Genomic DNA, 16,680 nt, shown 5'->3' on the forward strand with positions numbered 1-16,680 from the left:
TTAATACAAGGATATTCTTTCATAGATATCTCTATTATACTGGTCTAACGTTAATATATTGTCCAAAAAGCATTAAACCAATGATAGAAATATTTCATGAATATGTGTGTAAAATCAATGATCATAGAACCAGCAATAGTGGTGGTAGTATTGACATCATAATCTTTGGTGAATATCGTGGATTAAACCTCAAAACTCTTCCTCAGAGCTCCCAATACTGCTTTACTATATAAGATCTCACACATTATATCCTGAATTTCTGGCGATAACATCTAATCAACACCACCATCCTTCCACACTTTTACACATCTATACACGAACATGCACCACATTAAAACACACACACACACACACAAACAAAACTCCCTTCCCGTTATACCTACTTCTGCATGCAGATACATTCTTATACATGGGCCTACACTTCCTCCCTTCTTAAATCTACTTAAAGAACAGCAACCATCTGCTTTCTTCCCCATTTTATTTCTCTTTAATACACACGATTATACACTCTCTCTCTCATAATACTAACATAATACATAACATGAAACATAATACTAACACCATATTTGTCAAACTATGTTTTTCCTGTATTGTTCTTTTTGAATGTTTATTACCTTTACAATATATACATATATCATTGAAAATGTGCAGAAAACAGCTTCTGTCACATTCCAGGGAAAAAAACTACAAGTAGATGATAGCTTCCATTACCTAGGTGACCATGTCAGTCACAGGGGTGGTTACTCAGAGAGTGTAGCTGCTAGAATAAGAATAGCCTAGGCAAAGTTCAGAGAGCTCCTACCACTGCTGGTGACAAAGGCCTCTCGCTCAGAGTATAAGGTAGACTGTATGATGCATGTGTGCAAACAGCCATGCTACATGGCAGTGGGACATGCATAAGCTTGCAAGGAATGAAGCTAGTATGCTCCGCTGGATGTGTAATGCCAGTGTGCATACACGACAGAGTGTAAGTGCCCTGAGAGAAAAGTTGAACGTAAGATGCATCAGATGTGGTGTGCGAGAGAGACAACTGCACTGATATGGTCATGTGTTGTGTATGGATGAGGACAACTGTGTGAAAAAGTGTCACACCCTTGCAGTAGAGGAAACCTGTGGAAGAGGTACACCCAGGAAGACCTGGGATGAGGTGGTGAAGCACGACCTTTGAACACTGGGCCTCACCGAGGCAACAACAAGTGACCAAGACTTTTAGAGATATGCTGTGCTTGAGAAGACCTGGCAAGCCAAATGTGACTGTAACCGTGGCCTATGCCTGTGCATTATAACCAGCCCATTTAAGAGTACCCTTCAATCATTGCGCAATAAACTGCGTTTGTGAAGACATGTTGAGGCAAGTGGAGTTGTTGTCATGGCCAACGACAGTACCACCTGATTGGCACCTGTGCCAGTGGCATGTTAAAAGTACCATTCAAGCGTGGTTGATGCCAGTGTCGGTGGCACATAAAAAGCACCATTTGAGCGTGGTCATTACTAGTGCCACCTGACTGGCTCTCATGCCAGTGACACATAAAAAGCACCATTCAAGTGTGGCCAATTACAATACTGCCTAACTGGCCCTCGTGCTGGTGGCATGTAAAAAGCACCCACTACACTCTCAGAGTGATTGGCGTTAGGAAGGGCATCCAGCTGTAAAAACATTGCCAGATCGGATTAGAGCCTTCTGGCTTGCCAGCCCTCAGTCAAACCATCCAACCCATGCCAGCATGGAAAGTGGTTGTTAAACAACATATACATATATATATATATATATATATATATATATATATATATTATATATATATATATTAAATGGATGTGTTATAAAATAATTCCGCCCATACAATAACAGCCATATGAACAATCCAACATACCTCTATCATGAGCTGTCCCATGGATGTCGCTATTGTTTCGACACCTGGGTAGTACCATTCAATCCGGCAGTGTCAACAGCACTAAAATAAGTATTGTTTGAGAACAAACATACCTTGGATATCACCACAACCATTCAATCTTAATTCTAGGAAGGATTAAACACTAACATTATTAATTAAACTACAACAAAGAAACACATACACCCTATGTACAACAGTATGGATAAATAAATTCAATAAGTAAACCTATAAACTCCTAAATTATCAAACTAAATAGCAACCAAGCCCAAGAAGTCCATACAGATAATATTCCCACCAGTCTTCCATAGTTATTATTATAAAAGTGAAAGCTTTTATATTCTACTCTCTCCAAAACGAAACAAACTGGATTGAACTTAACTTAACTAATAATATCACTAAGTGAATATAGCGACCACGCCCTTGAAGTCCATACAGATAATATTTCCACCAGTCTTCCATAGTTATTAACATAAAAGTGAAAGCTTTTATATTCTACTCTCTCCAAAATAAAACAAACTCGATTGAACTTAACTTAACTAATAATGTAACTAATTCGGAGTGAACAATTATTATAAAAACCTTGTTATGATTAAAGCTAAATATAAAACTGTTCCAAAACCCCACCGTAGTCCCTCACCATATTGCAGTTCACCTATCACGGTTTATTATTCAAGCTTACCTCAATTCCACTTTGGTGTTGTTTTGCATTTATAATAAAATAGATATATACAGATTATAAAAATAATTTTTTTAAATATACAGTAGAGTACTGTTTCTACTTCATGGATTTTCACCTATTACACCATGATAGAAATCCCATGATAGTCAAGGGATTACTGTATGTGTGTGTGTATATATATATATATATATATACATACACACACACACATACATATGTATGTATGTATGTATGTATGTACATACGTATATTTAAATGAACTTACCTTCACCACCAAAGCTGCATATGTAACATCAGCTCGCCATAACCGAGGTTTGCTCCAACCAACCAGAGGATCACCCTCACTAACAATCAAGTAAACAATATATTTATATATATGTGTGTGTATGTATGTATATATAAATATATATATGTATATATATATATATACGTACATATATACATATATATATGTGTGTGTATGTATGTATATATAAATATATATATGTATATGTGTGTATGTATGTATATATAAATATATATATGTATATATATATATATACGTACATATATATATATATACATATATATATATATATATATATATATATATATATATATATGTACATGCATATATACATATATATATGTACATACACACAAATATATATAGCAAATCAAAACAGGAGAGTTAGTTCATAATATTTTTGTTACATTATCTTACATCTATTTCATTAACAATGAAAACCATATTATATAAGGAAAAATTATTGGTAGATTCTATGGTCAAATCTTCAGAAGCTGCGTAACTCTCATTAGTAACATTTTAAATTTAAATCAGGCAAGACTGCATTTAAGCAGAGGGATGGACAAACAGAAACAAACTCAACATATATAATTGTCATTGGTCTTTCACTTGACAGTAGTTGCAGCAGTCCAGACCAATAGGGAACCAGTCTATGGGCTAAATGGTTGACAGTTTTGGGCTCCATTTTTATATTACTAATAATTCTTCTTCTTAGAAGACAACTACCAATTCCTAACTAAAAAGCAAGTGTAGAATTAAGAGAAAATAAAGGCCTAATTTCACACCTAAACACTCATACAAGTATTTGGATTCAAGCTCCAAAATAATCTTTGTTGTCCATCATTATTTCTACTCAACCAGTCTTCTTTTATCAAAGAACAGTTTTTATCATCAAGATTCTATTTTCAGAAAAATGAGCGAATTCTTGGAATTGTATTTTTTTATATTGAGGATGTACACATGCTTCACTGATAGTGTCAATGTTACCCTAACATATTTGTTGCTTATTGTGATACCCATGATTCTTGCTTTACTACTACTATAATGGTCTCTGCTCCTCACAGATGGCTGGTTTTATACCACCTTCACTCAAGCATCTCCAACCCACATATCTTTCTACTTCTTGTTACACTTGTTGCATCTAATCCCACTGGATTTGCGCTAACCACTATACCTAATCTTTTCTCCCTAAAACATTGGTTCTTTGACTCTCTTCCCTGCTTATGTCTTTCTTGCAGGTGTTGAACTGCAACAGTTTAAAGAACATCAACAGCATCAACTTCACTGTTCTTGGAGGGCTTACAGCAGTCATGGGTACAGCCCCTTTCACCAGATTCAGCAAATATAAAAACCATATATATATATATACAGTTTCATCTCTAGTTCAAATTTACAATGAAATACAAGCAATGGACTTGAGCTCAAAATCTATGAGCTGATAGTACAGCATATCCACACAGTTATTTCAGTTTTATATAATTTCTTAGGAATCCTATATACTGCAGGTGCTTATTTCTCCAGAGTCACTGAGAGGTGTTCAGTTCCTTTGCCTTGAGACACAGTCAAAAAGGAATGAGACAAATAATCTAAAAACTCAGCTATCCTCTTGCAAGGCACATTAACCAACTACAAAATGGTGACATGAGTGAGAAATGATCCCCAGCTACTGACTCATACAGAAGGTACATACACATTCACATACATGTATATACTTACATATGCACATACATAAACACATACACATAAATACATACACACAAATACATATACATACATACATACATACAAACATATATACACATACATACAAGAAAGATGTATGTATATATATATTTATGTATGTACATGTATATGAACGATAATGTGTGTGTGTGTGTGTGCATGCACGCACACACATGTGAGCACATACAAGCATGTGTTTTACTTTTCACTTCCCTCACAGACTTGAAAGGCAAATGTCAGCTTCAACAGGACATGAAAACAAAAGTAAATAGATAAAAATTCTTTATGGAAATTGCCAAACAATCAGCTGTTCATTTTGACATATATAATACTTTAACCGAAAGAATGCTGATAGTGGATTCTACTAAAGGTACCCAAGGTGGCAGGTAGTGGTGCTAAACCAGGCAATGGACTGAGTCTTCCACTCAAATAGACCATAGCAAGATTTGAATTCAGAATGCAAAGATCTGCAAGAAATACTACAGATTAACCATACTGGATTTGTACTTTTTTTATCAACCCCAAAAGGATGACAGGTAAATTTGAACTCAGAGCAGAGTCAAAACAAATACTGCAAGGTATTTTATAAGATACTGCTAATTTGCCTCTTGATTTTGTCCATTCATAACCTGACTCTGCCAATTACCAAGCTCCTACCTATTTTTCACATTCAACACCCATGTTTCACAGTCAGAATCATATGACTTACACACTTTTTATACAGTTTGTCTTTCGCATGGAATATGAAGCACTTTACTGTCAACTAAAGATACAAACTGCTGACTACATACCCCATCATATCTTGGTTAGGATATAAATATTTAAAACTGCCTGCTCCCTCAAAACAGTGAACAGTGATTAGAAAATATAGATGAAAAACAGAAAACAAAATTACTCACTCATTATAGAAAGGTTTTGATCGTAAGGATGGATATTTGGTATAAATTTCTTCAGAAAGACGTTTTTCAAGTTTAAGAATACGATTTGCCATTCCATCTCCCTTGGGTCAAAAAGATATTTTAGAATTACATGATATGTCTGCATATATATCATCATTATCTAATGTTCATTTTCCATGCTGGCATGTGAGTGTGTCCCATAATATATATCCTAACAACATGAAACCTATGGATCAAAATATATTTTGGCAAACCACCACAGAGAATTTTGAATCTAAAAGAGAATGCATGAGATCAACAATTAGAGAATATTCATTTCAGGTTTTTACCTCTAAAATTCATTCACCACAAATCTAAGTATGTTAATATGGAGTAAATATATTAATTCATATACTTTTCAGTCTTTTCTCTAACTTTCATTGAAGATTTATCATCAAAACCTCTTAGAGGTGTGAACATTGATGCTTGAGCAAAAGAGCACAAAACCCAGCTATACAGGAGCCAATGGGACTGCAGTAAGAATCAAATTGCTAATACTTTAATTGCTAATTTAGTACTCTCTCTCTCTCTCTCTCTCTCTCTCTCTCTCTCTCTCTCTCCTCTCTCTCCCTCCCTCCCTCCTCCCTCCCTCCCTCCCTCCCTCCCCCCCTCCTCTCGTCCCTCTCCCTCTCTCTCTCTCTCTCTCTCTCTCTCTCTCTCTCTCTCTCTCTCTCTCTCTCTCTCTCTCTCTCTCTCTCTCATTCACTCACTCACTCGATTGTTTCAGCCAAGACTTAAATATGCTTGCATGCATCAAATAATCAATTTTACTAAGTTCTTAGCCAAAGCAAACATGAGAATTTTGCAGAATAATCCATTAAGTAATAAACTATCAGGAAAAGCCTAGTGCCAGGAAATACCTTTAGATGCCAAGAAATAAAATCAATGCGTGTTTCCCTGTTTCCCGTAAAAAGGTTGGTGCCATGAACCACATGATCTAAAAGACCAATTGCATATTTCTTGTGTCCTTTATGATGCTTCTTATAAAAACATCCATCACCAGGTCCACCAAATATCAACCTTTTGTCAGCTGCTCTTAGTCCTTCTGAAGAAGCATCATAATAATTGAGAAATCCTGAAAGAGAAAATTAAAATAATTGAAATCGTATTCTTGTCATTTGTCCACAATAAAATTAACATTTGCATTGCATGATTAAGTCATAGGCACAGGAGTGGCTGTGTGGTAAGTAACTTACTTACCAACCACATGGTTCTGGGTTCCACTGTGTGGCACCTTGGACAAGTCTCTTCTACTATAGCCTCAGGCCAACCAAAGCCTTGTGAGTGGATTTGGTAGATGGAAACTGAAGAAGCCCATCGTATATATGTGTATATATATATATATATATATATATATATGTGTGTGTGTGTGTGTGTGTGTGTGTGTGTGTGTGTATGGTTGTGTCTGTATTTGTTCCCCCAACATCGCTTGACAACTGATGCTGGTGTGATTACGTCCCCGTAACTTAGCAGTTTGGCAAAAGAGACCGATAGAATAAGTACTAGGCTTACAAAGAATAATTTGCTTGACTAAAGGCAGTGCTCCAGCATGGCCACAGTCAAATTACAGGAACAAGTAAAAGAGTAAAAGAGAAAAGAGAGAGATCTCTCTTCAGATCCATTCATGTGTTTCTTAATTCTTTGAAGAATTACAATCTCACAAAACATTCATCAATTTTACAAAAGTTGTTTTAAATAAATCAAGATTATGTATTTAAAACTCCACAAACCTTTTACTGTCATATTCACAGCATCAAAATCATGACAATCTGGTTCATTCCAAGTCTCAAAATTCCAACGTCTCACATAGTCTATTCCATATTTCTCTAGTATAAAGTCACAGACAAAAAAAGACAAATATTTATTTACCCTATGCAATAATAGTAAGATAAATAAAGTCAGCTGCTTAGTGTTCTGTCATCACAGATACCATGTGATTTCAGAAAAAGCTAGAACGGAAGTTGTGATGTTCATATTTTCTTAATGGCATTAATTAGAAAGGTGAGGGAAACAGTAATGACCAACAATCAAATCTAAACTGCAGAGTTGATTTTCTCAGGGTTTACTACAGTAGTTCTCCATTTATGAGTTGCAGCCCAAATTGGAATGCAGTATAACAGTTGCAAAAATAAAACCATTTACTTTTGAAATATTTGATAAAGTGTAAAATGTCTTTGTTATACAAGGTCTACAACACAATTTTAGCTGCAAACAAAAGCTCAGAAATATTTCCCCAAGAAAAGTATTACATGTTAATCTTTAATAGAATTTGGGAAAATTATTGTTATGTTTCAGGATGGTCACTTTTTTTTTTCTTGCCAAATAAACACATGCACTATATATTCGTTCTCCACTCATTATTATTGTCCTTATTTTAACAAATTCATAAACGTTTTTGAAAACTGTTTTTTATCTAAATTTTTTAAAATTTATATGTAAATATTAAAATCCACTATGGAGGATTGCTGATTTACCACAATGGGTTGTGATGGTAAATAGTTTGGAACCACTGACCAATACAAAAATCATATAATATTTCTTATTAAAAGAAAAGAAAAAATGAAAAATCTGTAAAAAGTAAAAGTGTTATTTCTACTAAACAAGATGAAGAAATAACCTCACACTCAGAAAATAGTTTTTAATGTAGAAAACAACCTTTGTGTTAATAAAATTTGTTAGTGCTAGTGTACTAACAAAAGTATCTATGCTACGTAAGAACCCCCCATGCCAGTGTCACAAGAAAAGCATGTAAGGACCACGTATGCATGGGGACGAGAATAGCTCTTTAGTACATCACACAGTCGATACAATAAATATATATTGAATAGTACATATAAGTGCCAGAGAGAATATGGAGACACAACTGCATAGAATGATTAAGAGAAGATTTATTGATATAATAACGTGTGTCTGTGTGTGCGTCATATATACAGAATAATAGACAGGCTGTTGTGAGAAGAATGTGTATGTGGGTACAGGATGTGTGTGCGTATTGTGTGGCAGCGGCACTGGAACTGGTTGTGTCCACATAACCAGTGACTTGACCTTAAAAGGTCAGGAACCAAAGACATGTAATAAGAAAAAAGCTGAGTTTTTATAAGGAGCAGTCAGCTCAGAAAGGGTTTAAAAGAGGTTGTTCATGTGATCCCATCTCTGACTGGCTATCCATGGTCAGTTGGTACAACAGAGGAGGAGACAAACTGTGCTAAAACCAACCAACCAGAGCAGTGGACACAATGGAATCCAAACAGCGACCAAAGGCCAGTTGGTCCCTACTACGTTCACATGCATGTATATATGGAGTCTACACTACAAACACCTGGACCAGTGCCACATAAAAACATTCAAGGATAGTGGCACATAAAAAGCACCCAGTACACTCTGTAAAGTGGTTGGTGTTAGGAAGTGCATCAAGCTGTAGAAACCATGTCAAAACAAACAACTGGAGCCTGGGCAGCTCTTCAGCTTGCCAACCCCTGTCAAACCATCTAACCCATGCCAGTATAAAATGGTGATGACGATTATGGATAAACTCCCTTGTTTTAGTCATAGATTATGAAAAGTTCTTCAGTGTTATTGTTTGGTTTTAGTTCCATGGTTTCTGTTCCATCACAAATTCTTCCAAATTAACTCTGAAGTTATGCATGATTATGTCTCCTATATCACTCCCTACAATGTTATTCATATTTCAAGGCATTTTACATAAATCTTCCCCCAAGTAAGTGTATCTAAGTGTAAATATTTCCTCTATAACTGTGTTCCTAACAACCATTAATGTACAACAATAGAAAATAATTACTGAGTTGTCATATTAGAGTAGCCTATAAGGTGGTGAGCTGGTAGAGTTGTGAGTACACCAGGCAAAATGCTAAGCAGCAGTTCATCTGTCATTACATTCTGAGTTCAAATTCCACTGGGTCGATAAAATGAGTACCAGCAGAAGGGCTTCAGAGAAGAAACCCCATCTCAAGCAAGTATTTCAGCCCTTAACTTCTGACACTCTAAGGGAGCTGGGCCACATCATGATTCGTTGATGCTCTTCTGTTGACACTTTCTTACAGTAATTTACTAATTAAATTCAATAATTTAATTGGCAAATTACAGCACTATTGGATTTTTGACTAGCAATCATCCTTAGGTGATTTTTGACTAACAATCATCCTTAGGTGATTTTTGACTAGCAATCATCCTTAGGTGATTTTTGACTAACAATCATCCTCAGGTGAGCTGAGACTGTAATCAAGCTCCCAATTCCTGGTTGAAAACAATTCACTTCACTTAAGCAACCAATGGCTTTGAAGAAAACATGACTTCTCTTTCCAATCTCATTTCTTTTCTTAATGAATTTATTGTCTTAAATTTGTGTAAAAAAACATAACTAGTACTTACTTATGTATCTTTCAGCTGTAGCTTTCACAAGATCACGCCAGAAAACCACTTGAGTTTTATTTTCAAAATCAGTAAAAAAATTTGACAAACTACCCATTAGCTCAAACCCAGGTTTTAATCCATTTTTATATAGCTTATCAATGAGTTGATCAAGCCAATGGAAATCATATTGTAGTGGATGTTGTCTGAAAAAAATTTTGCATATAAGCCAATTAATGAAAAATAGTATTTACCAATACATATTGTCTTCAGTAAATATATACTGATTCCTACAATAGGTGGATAATTTTTTTACTGTTTATACATCCATTGTTTTATGTTTAAAATATGTTATGTTCTAATACAGAATTATTAAGTTGGATTACATTACTCGAATGCAAGCCAATAACGGAGTCAATATGTGAGTAAATACAATGTAATATATACTCAAAAATACATGCTGATTTTTAAAAAAAAAGCAGAACCTAAAGATCCACATGCAAAAAGTATCACGCCTCTTACGAAACAAACCAGTATGCAAATTAGAAGGTAGTCAAAAGTTTAAAAGGACATGAGGTGAATGCACGAAATAAAGCAGAGTCACTAAACTTAGTTCGATACTTAATCAGAACATAAAATTCAATTAGAGCAATATAACAAAATATTAATGCTTTTTTTTTTTCCATATTGTAAAAAATACATATGAAACTAAGGGTCAGTGCTTAACTCTGGTTCCTCAATCTGAAACAAATGACCCTATACAAAATGCTTATCTAAGTTTGATAACACTCCCAGCTAGGTAAACATACATACATATATATATATATACAATTGCAGCCTTTTGTTTATGTTTCAGCACACGATCTCAGATCAGGTCACTTGCTATGCAAGTACATCTCTGTAAGATATATATATATATATATATATATATATATATATATACGAGGGGTGTTCATTAAAGATTTCCCCAGATCCACTTTCAGTTATTGCAGGAAATGGAACTTGTACAGGTATAATCATATATGTCTCTAGTATTTGTTTGTCTTTTATGGCAGCTGAAATGGACTAAGGTGCTATTATGGAAGCAGTTGAATGCAGATCAGTGATCAGGTTCTTATACTTGAAAGTCATACACCAAAAGAGACTTTCGATGAGAGATGAAAGAAGTTTATGGTAATGATGCACCATCATACAATGCAGTCAAGCTCTGGCATTGCCAGTTCAAATGTGGTCAGACATAGATAAAAACTTCTCCTATTCCTGGACATCCACATTCCACCATTGATGATAACACCATCCATAAAGTGGAAGCTGCCATTTTGGAGGATTGCTACATAACTATTTGGCAACTAGCCCAAGAAGTGAAGGTAAGTGTAGGATCCATGGAAAAAAAATCATTCACTACCATTTGCACATGCAGAAGTTGTCTACACGATGGATTCCCCAGATGCTCACACCTTTTCAGAAGCAGGAACGAGTCAGCTGCTTCTGGCTTTTTCGGCAAGGTGCCAAGAAAACAGGGAGGACATTTTTTAGCAGACTTATCACACAGGATGAAACATGGGTCCATCACTATAATCCTGAGTCAAAGCAATGGAAACATAACTCACCACCTCCAAAGAAGGCTCGTGTCCAACCCTCAAATGGCAAGGTGATGCTCACAGTCTTTTGGGACCAGTGCAGAGTAGTGATGACGGATTTTCTGAAGTAGTGGTGATGGATTTTTTATGCTTCTCTGCTGCAGAAATTGCGGGATGCTGTCAAAGCAGAGAGGCGTGGAATGCTGACCAAAGGAGTCCACCTCCTCCAAGACAACGCCCCAGTTCACAATGCACATGTTACCCTGATGAAAGCACACTTCTGTGGTTATGAAATCCTTCCTCATTCCCCTTACTCTCCCAACCTCACACCTCTGACTTCCACCCCTTTCCAACCATGAAGTCTTTTTTGAAGGGGAAGCATTTTCAGATGATGATGAACTTATTTCTGAGGTAAAGTCTTGGCTCCAAGCGCAACCTACTGACTTCTACAGACAAAGTCTTCACAGCTGCATTAAGCAATGGAAGAAGTGTGTCACCATTGGTGATGGCTATGTATAGAAGGACTAATAATTATGTCAAGTTTCATTTATCCCACTTCTTGGAAAGTGGGTCAGGAGAAATCTTTAATGAACACATCTTATACAGTTAAATATACAACCATTTCAAATAAATGCAGAGAACATGATGAACTGTTAAATCAATACCACATCCACTCAACCATTTTACCTGCATATAGTTCCCATTGTTAACGTGGATAGAAAGGGTTTTGAAAATCTGACATTTGCTGTTCTTACTGTTAACCAGTCAACTGTGAAAGAGGAATGAATTCTATTTGAAAGCTAGATAGTTATGGGTAATATTTAAAGAAAACTTATAAAAACCCTATGTTAGATTTTGTTGCATATTGATCTACATGATTAAAAGGTTCACTTTACAACTTGGTTGTTTCAGGCTGAATCCTACTCTGCAACATCTTGAGCAAGAGTTTTCTCCACAGCCTCAGGTCTACCAAAGCCTTGAATGAGAAATTTGGAAGATAGAAACCAAGTAGAAGGCTTTTAAGATATTGTTCTTCCTTGTGTATGGTTCTTGGGTGGTGGACTTAATCCATAGCCTGGTTACAAAATACCTTGGGCAACTTTAACAGAGCCTATTCTACTGAAAACATCTCAATCTCCAGATTGAGAATACTTTCCTTCCACCAGTGATGGGGGCCATGAAAAGGGGCATGGGCCTTTCCTCTTCTGATATAAACAATTCTAAATTTTTAAAAATTAGTAAATAGATGCAAACAAATTAAAAATATATGTAAGACAATAATAAAAATTCAACTCACTTTGTAACTTGCACAAGATCTAACAACCAGTGTATACGCACTTGTTGAATGCCAGTGAATGGTAATGCACCAATGTAGGCCAAATTCTGATTCATGTCAGACCCCGTGTCATATTTATAAGCTTTTGCATGTGGTTTCGAAGGGCTGTTATATATATAAAAAAAAAATTCTTACAATTAATAAAATCCTGTTTGATACTGCTTCATTAAATATAATACTAATCATTGAAATATCTTACAGTTGGGGCCAAAATTCTGAATAAATTTATTCTTATCTTTATTCAGCATTAGGGTAGTTTGGGGACTTTTTATATTCATTTAAAAATGCTTCAAATAAACTAAAAGGTGCATTTCCATTTCATTAGGTTTAACATTTTATTATAAAAATTTGGAACTACAACAAAATAGGGAATGGGATATTCTTCAAAAGAGGGAGATAAACACAAGCTCCCATCAAGCTGAATAAGCTACTGGTATAATAAAAACTTAGGGACAGCCAACACCATGAAGAGCAGAAATATAGCTCAGGTGAAGCAACTAAGTAAGGAAACATATTAGATGGTTCCAGACATTTACACAGACAGCCAAAGGCAGACAAACAAGGACCACTGTCACCACAGGTGTTAGCATAGTTGACGTATATTTTGGGCTGACTGCATGCCATCACACATATATCTTTCTGTAATTTCAGAGCAATTGTCTCTCTCCTAGTCTGTAATTATTAATGTTATTAATTGTAAATAGTCGACACCAAGTATCCCAATGACCAGCAATAAATATTTCAGCTAAATGTTCATGAGTTTTGCTTCAGTTAAAGAATTCTTATATAAATAGATGCATATTTGTCTGACTTCCTCAACTTACAGTAATCAACTGATGGTCTCTATGTAATTACCTGAAGGGAGTTAATTTGAAAGAAATATATTTCCATTTTACCAACCTCCAAGCAATCTATAGCAAAAACACCAACCACTCTGCCTGCAACACCAACATTTTCCCAGGGACACAGTGAGAAATGTATGCACCAGGTTCCAAAGCCATTCTTGATATCATGGTGGAAGTTGAGAGAAGCTACTTTGAGTAAACCCTTATCTTCTTTCAGCCATAACCTAGTTGATGTGTTCCAATTTTTTAAAAGTTTTATTTTTGGATGGAATTTTGTATTTTTTCCTTTTATTCAAAGTGTCAAATTTAACCCAAACACCTGTAAGTTCCTCACAAGACATATCTCCTTTTTTTTATTTTTCCAATGTCAAGTTCACACCAGTACAGTTTATTTTAATTGTTAAAGGTTTTGAAAAAAGTATGAACATCAGTTTCATTCTCATTTCCCTATAAATTCGTAGTTTTTATGTAAGAACTTTAAAACCCTTTCAGCAGAAACAATATTCATCTTCATCAACAATTCAGGCTAATGAGAGACTCCTACATGGTCACTTGACTCAAAATAGCATCCAATTTTCCTTTAATGAACTCCCTAGAGAATTTTAATATAGGTACTACATGTTCATAAATCAACATAGGTCAGAATGCAAACAGATTTGTTGGTTAGAAACACTAACCCGGTGAAAGATTCAGGGCTAAAATAAGTGTTTCTGTTTTTGATAAGTAATGAGAGGAGAGCAATGCTCCTCATCTTTGAAAGCCTTCTGTGGTCAGTGAAATCGATGTTGTTTTTCAATAACTGAAAAAGTCCACAGCAGTAAGTGGCAACTTATCTAATTCAGTGAATTCAGGGCAAGAGTAACAGAGAATCAAGTAGGTAATTCAGTATCAGGTGTATGTTAAAATCATCAGACGCCTGTCATAGTTGTGTACCATTTTCACCAACATTATACAAGTGGCATACTGAAAAGTGTTCTGCATATAGAAAGGCCAAGCAAGCTTCATTCTTGCCTAAGGTTTACTGCAAATGTCTATGTATCAACAACAGGTATTTGGAAAAAAATGCAATTATTTAGAATACAACATATATACGACACGATGTCTGCGGGGAAATGTGATATTTGGGCGTTGAAGCGTACTAAAGAAACTCAAGGAATGGAGAGCGGTACCAAATCAGACACCGTGTCAGGTCACCAACCCAGCTGAACGGAATTACAATGATTCTCTAAATGGGTACTTGATATGCTAGAAACAGCAGGTAAATCTCCTTCAAATTATATCCTACCGTTTCAGAAAAATGAAAGGACTTGATGGATAATGTACTTCTGGCTATGTTGGAGGTAAAAGACGGAGTAATCACATCTGGAATGCTTTTGATCGCAGAACAACAACAAAACAATCATTGACAAGAACAAGAGCTGAACACAATAGCTTACCAGAAGCCCGTACTTCGCCAGAAATGTTTCAAAGGTCCACCGGAATTCCGTGAATCGATTCTAACAAAGCGTGTTCCAAAGACATGAGGCCAGATAAAACATAAAATATAACACAGCCGCATTTTTATCTCTGCCGACTGACAATACTGTCTCACATCCGAGCCAAAGAGAGTGCCTCTGAGTGGCCGCTAAATCGGCGAAATATTAGCCAAATTTCCCTCGCATTGCACCTCAATCTGTTTTAAAGAAAGGAAGAACCCGGTAGATAGAATTTGATTTTAAAACATAAGACAGGACAATCACGAACGAAATGTCTTTGATCATAAATTCGCTCGATCAGGAGTGCTGTGGAGTTAAACAATAAAAACAAATATATCACAGGCTTGATTTTCTATTCTGTCAATAAAACCTATCAACAGAACTCTTCCTAGTACAAGAAAGGAAAACAATAACAAAACGAATGTTACCAAAACAATCACCGTTTAATGATGGTAAAAGTTACATACCCTTAACATTGTATTGGTGTAGAGTTGTAAACCCTTAATTAGCTTAAAGGGAACTAATTATAGAATTAACTCCCTTCAAGTAAATAACTTAATTTTTTAGCAAGTCAATGGAAAAGCTGTTTTTATGTTATTTTGACAAGGTTTTTAACTCGAAAATATAAGATAGTTTCATACTTTTATTTTATTTCTGTACACAAGGGAAAGAAAAACACCACCACTGCTAGTTGAAATTGCTTAGATACAGATTAGCCATACGATCAAAAACGTTCAAGCTATGACCATCCTATATTTTTTCGGGATATATAGGGCTACATTATCCAATGTGTCCCTTTCTTATTTAAGAACGTACGATGTTATCTGAGGGAGTTTTGGCTGTTATTTCTAGCAGATCAAGTGACTACATAGAGACCATCTGTTGATTACTATATATGTTGTGGAAGTCAGACAAATATGCATCTATTTAGATATTTTATATTATGAACTCTTTCAGAAAGGCTGTTCCAGTCCAGCTACATTAATATAGTTGCAGCTGTCTTTCAAAGGTAGGCTGCATCCTCTGCCTCAACTTCACCTATTTCCAGGACAGCTACAAGCACAACACCAACCAACATTCTTCTTTGATGTAGGAACATACAATTTTCCTCTCTCCTTATCCTATTTTCTCACTCTCTCCAAGATGCCCATCATTATTCCAGCTGTCTGCTCTCTAACTTTCTCTCTCCGGTTCAAGTAGCTACTTGCAATTTGGAGCTATCAAACAATTCAGCAAGGAGCCAACTAATCGCCCACAGATCAAAAACAGTGCACAACAAATGAGATCATCCTTCAAGTCTGGGGTCTCATTTCCTCTCCAAAACACCAGCTCACTTGACATGCTTTTCCTCAGCTCCAATCCCAACACACTTCCCACTATAGCTTCTGGTAGTTTCACAGCCAACCCAAATCTCTTTGGATGACCCACAACCTCTGCTGCCCTCAACACAGTCTTGTCCATTGTCATGTCATATATGTAGGATTTAGTGGATATTTTCACTCTGACTACCTTCCTCAGTATCATCTTGGGGACTGTTGCCATGATCTTTGACACAGAGT

The 16,680-nt window shown here is 35.8% G+C and overlaps 1 protein-coding gene and 1 long non-coding RNA gene across 2 annotated transcripts in view; both read right to left on the reverse strand.

The window, feature by feature from the left end:
* LOC115229948 (alpha-L-iduronidase) overlaps positions 1–15,591 on the reverse strand; it is a 34,006-nt gene extending 18,415 nt beyond the window's left edge. Inside the window, exons 1-7 of the mRNA XM_029800205.2 lie at positions 15,083–15,591; positions 12,763–12,906; positions 9,907–10,091; positions 7,248–7,343; positions 6,378–6,592; positions 5,479–5,579; positions 2,837–2,915 (exon numbers count right to left, since the gene is read on the reverse strand). Coding sequence (XP_029656065.1) covers positions 2,837–2,915; positions 5,479–5,579; positions 6,378–6,592; positions 7,248–7,343; positions 9,907–10,091; positions 12,763–12,906; positions 15,083–15,204 — 942 coding nt within the window. The 5' untranslated portion in view covers positions 15,205–15,591. The remainder of the gene's footprint in view (positions 1–2,836; positions 2,916–5,478; positions 5,580–6,377; positions 6,593–7,247; positions 7,344–9,906; positions 10,092–12,762; positions 12,907–15,082) is intronic.
* Positions 3,535–5,469, reverse strand: LOC118761343. Its single transcript, XR_004997305.1, has 2 exons — positions 5,332–5,469; positions 3,535–3,885 (listed from the first exon to the last, which is right to left on the reverse strand). It is a non-coding gene; the product is annotated as an uncharacterized LOC118761343 (long non-coding RNA).
* Positions 15,592–16,680: the final 1,089 nt, after the last annotated feature.

This window comes from Octopus sinensis, linkage group LG2 (assembly GCF_006345805.1).
Source record: "Octopus sinensis linkage group LG2, ASM634580v1, whole genome shotgun sequence".
NCBI lineage: Eukaryota > Metazoa > Mollusca > Cephalopoda > Octopoda > Octopodidae > Octopus > Octopus sinensis.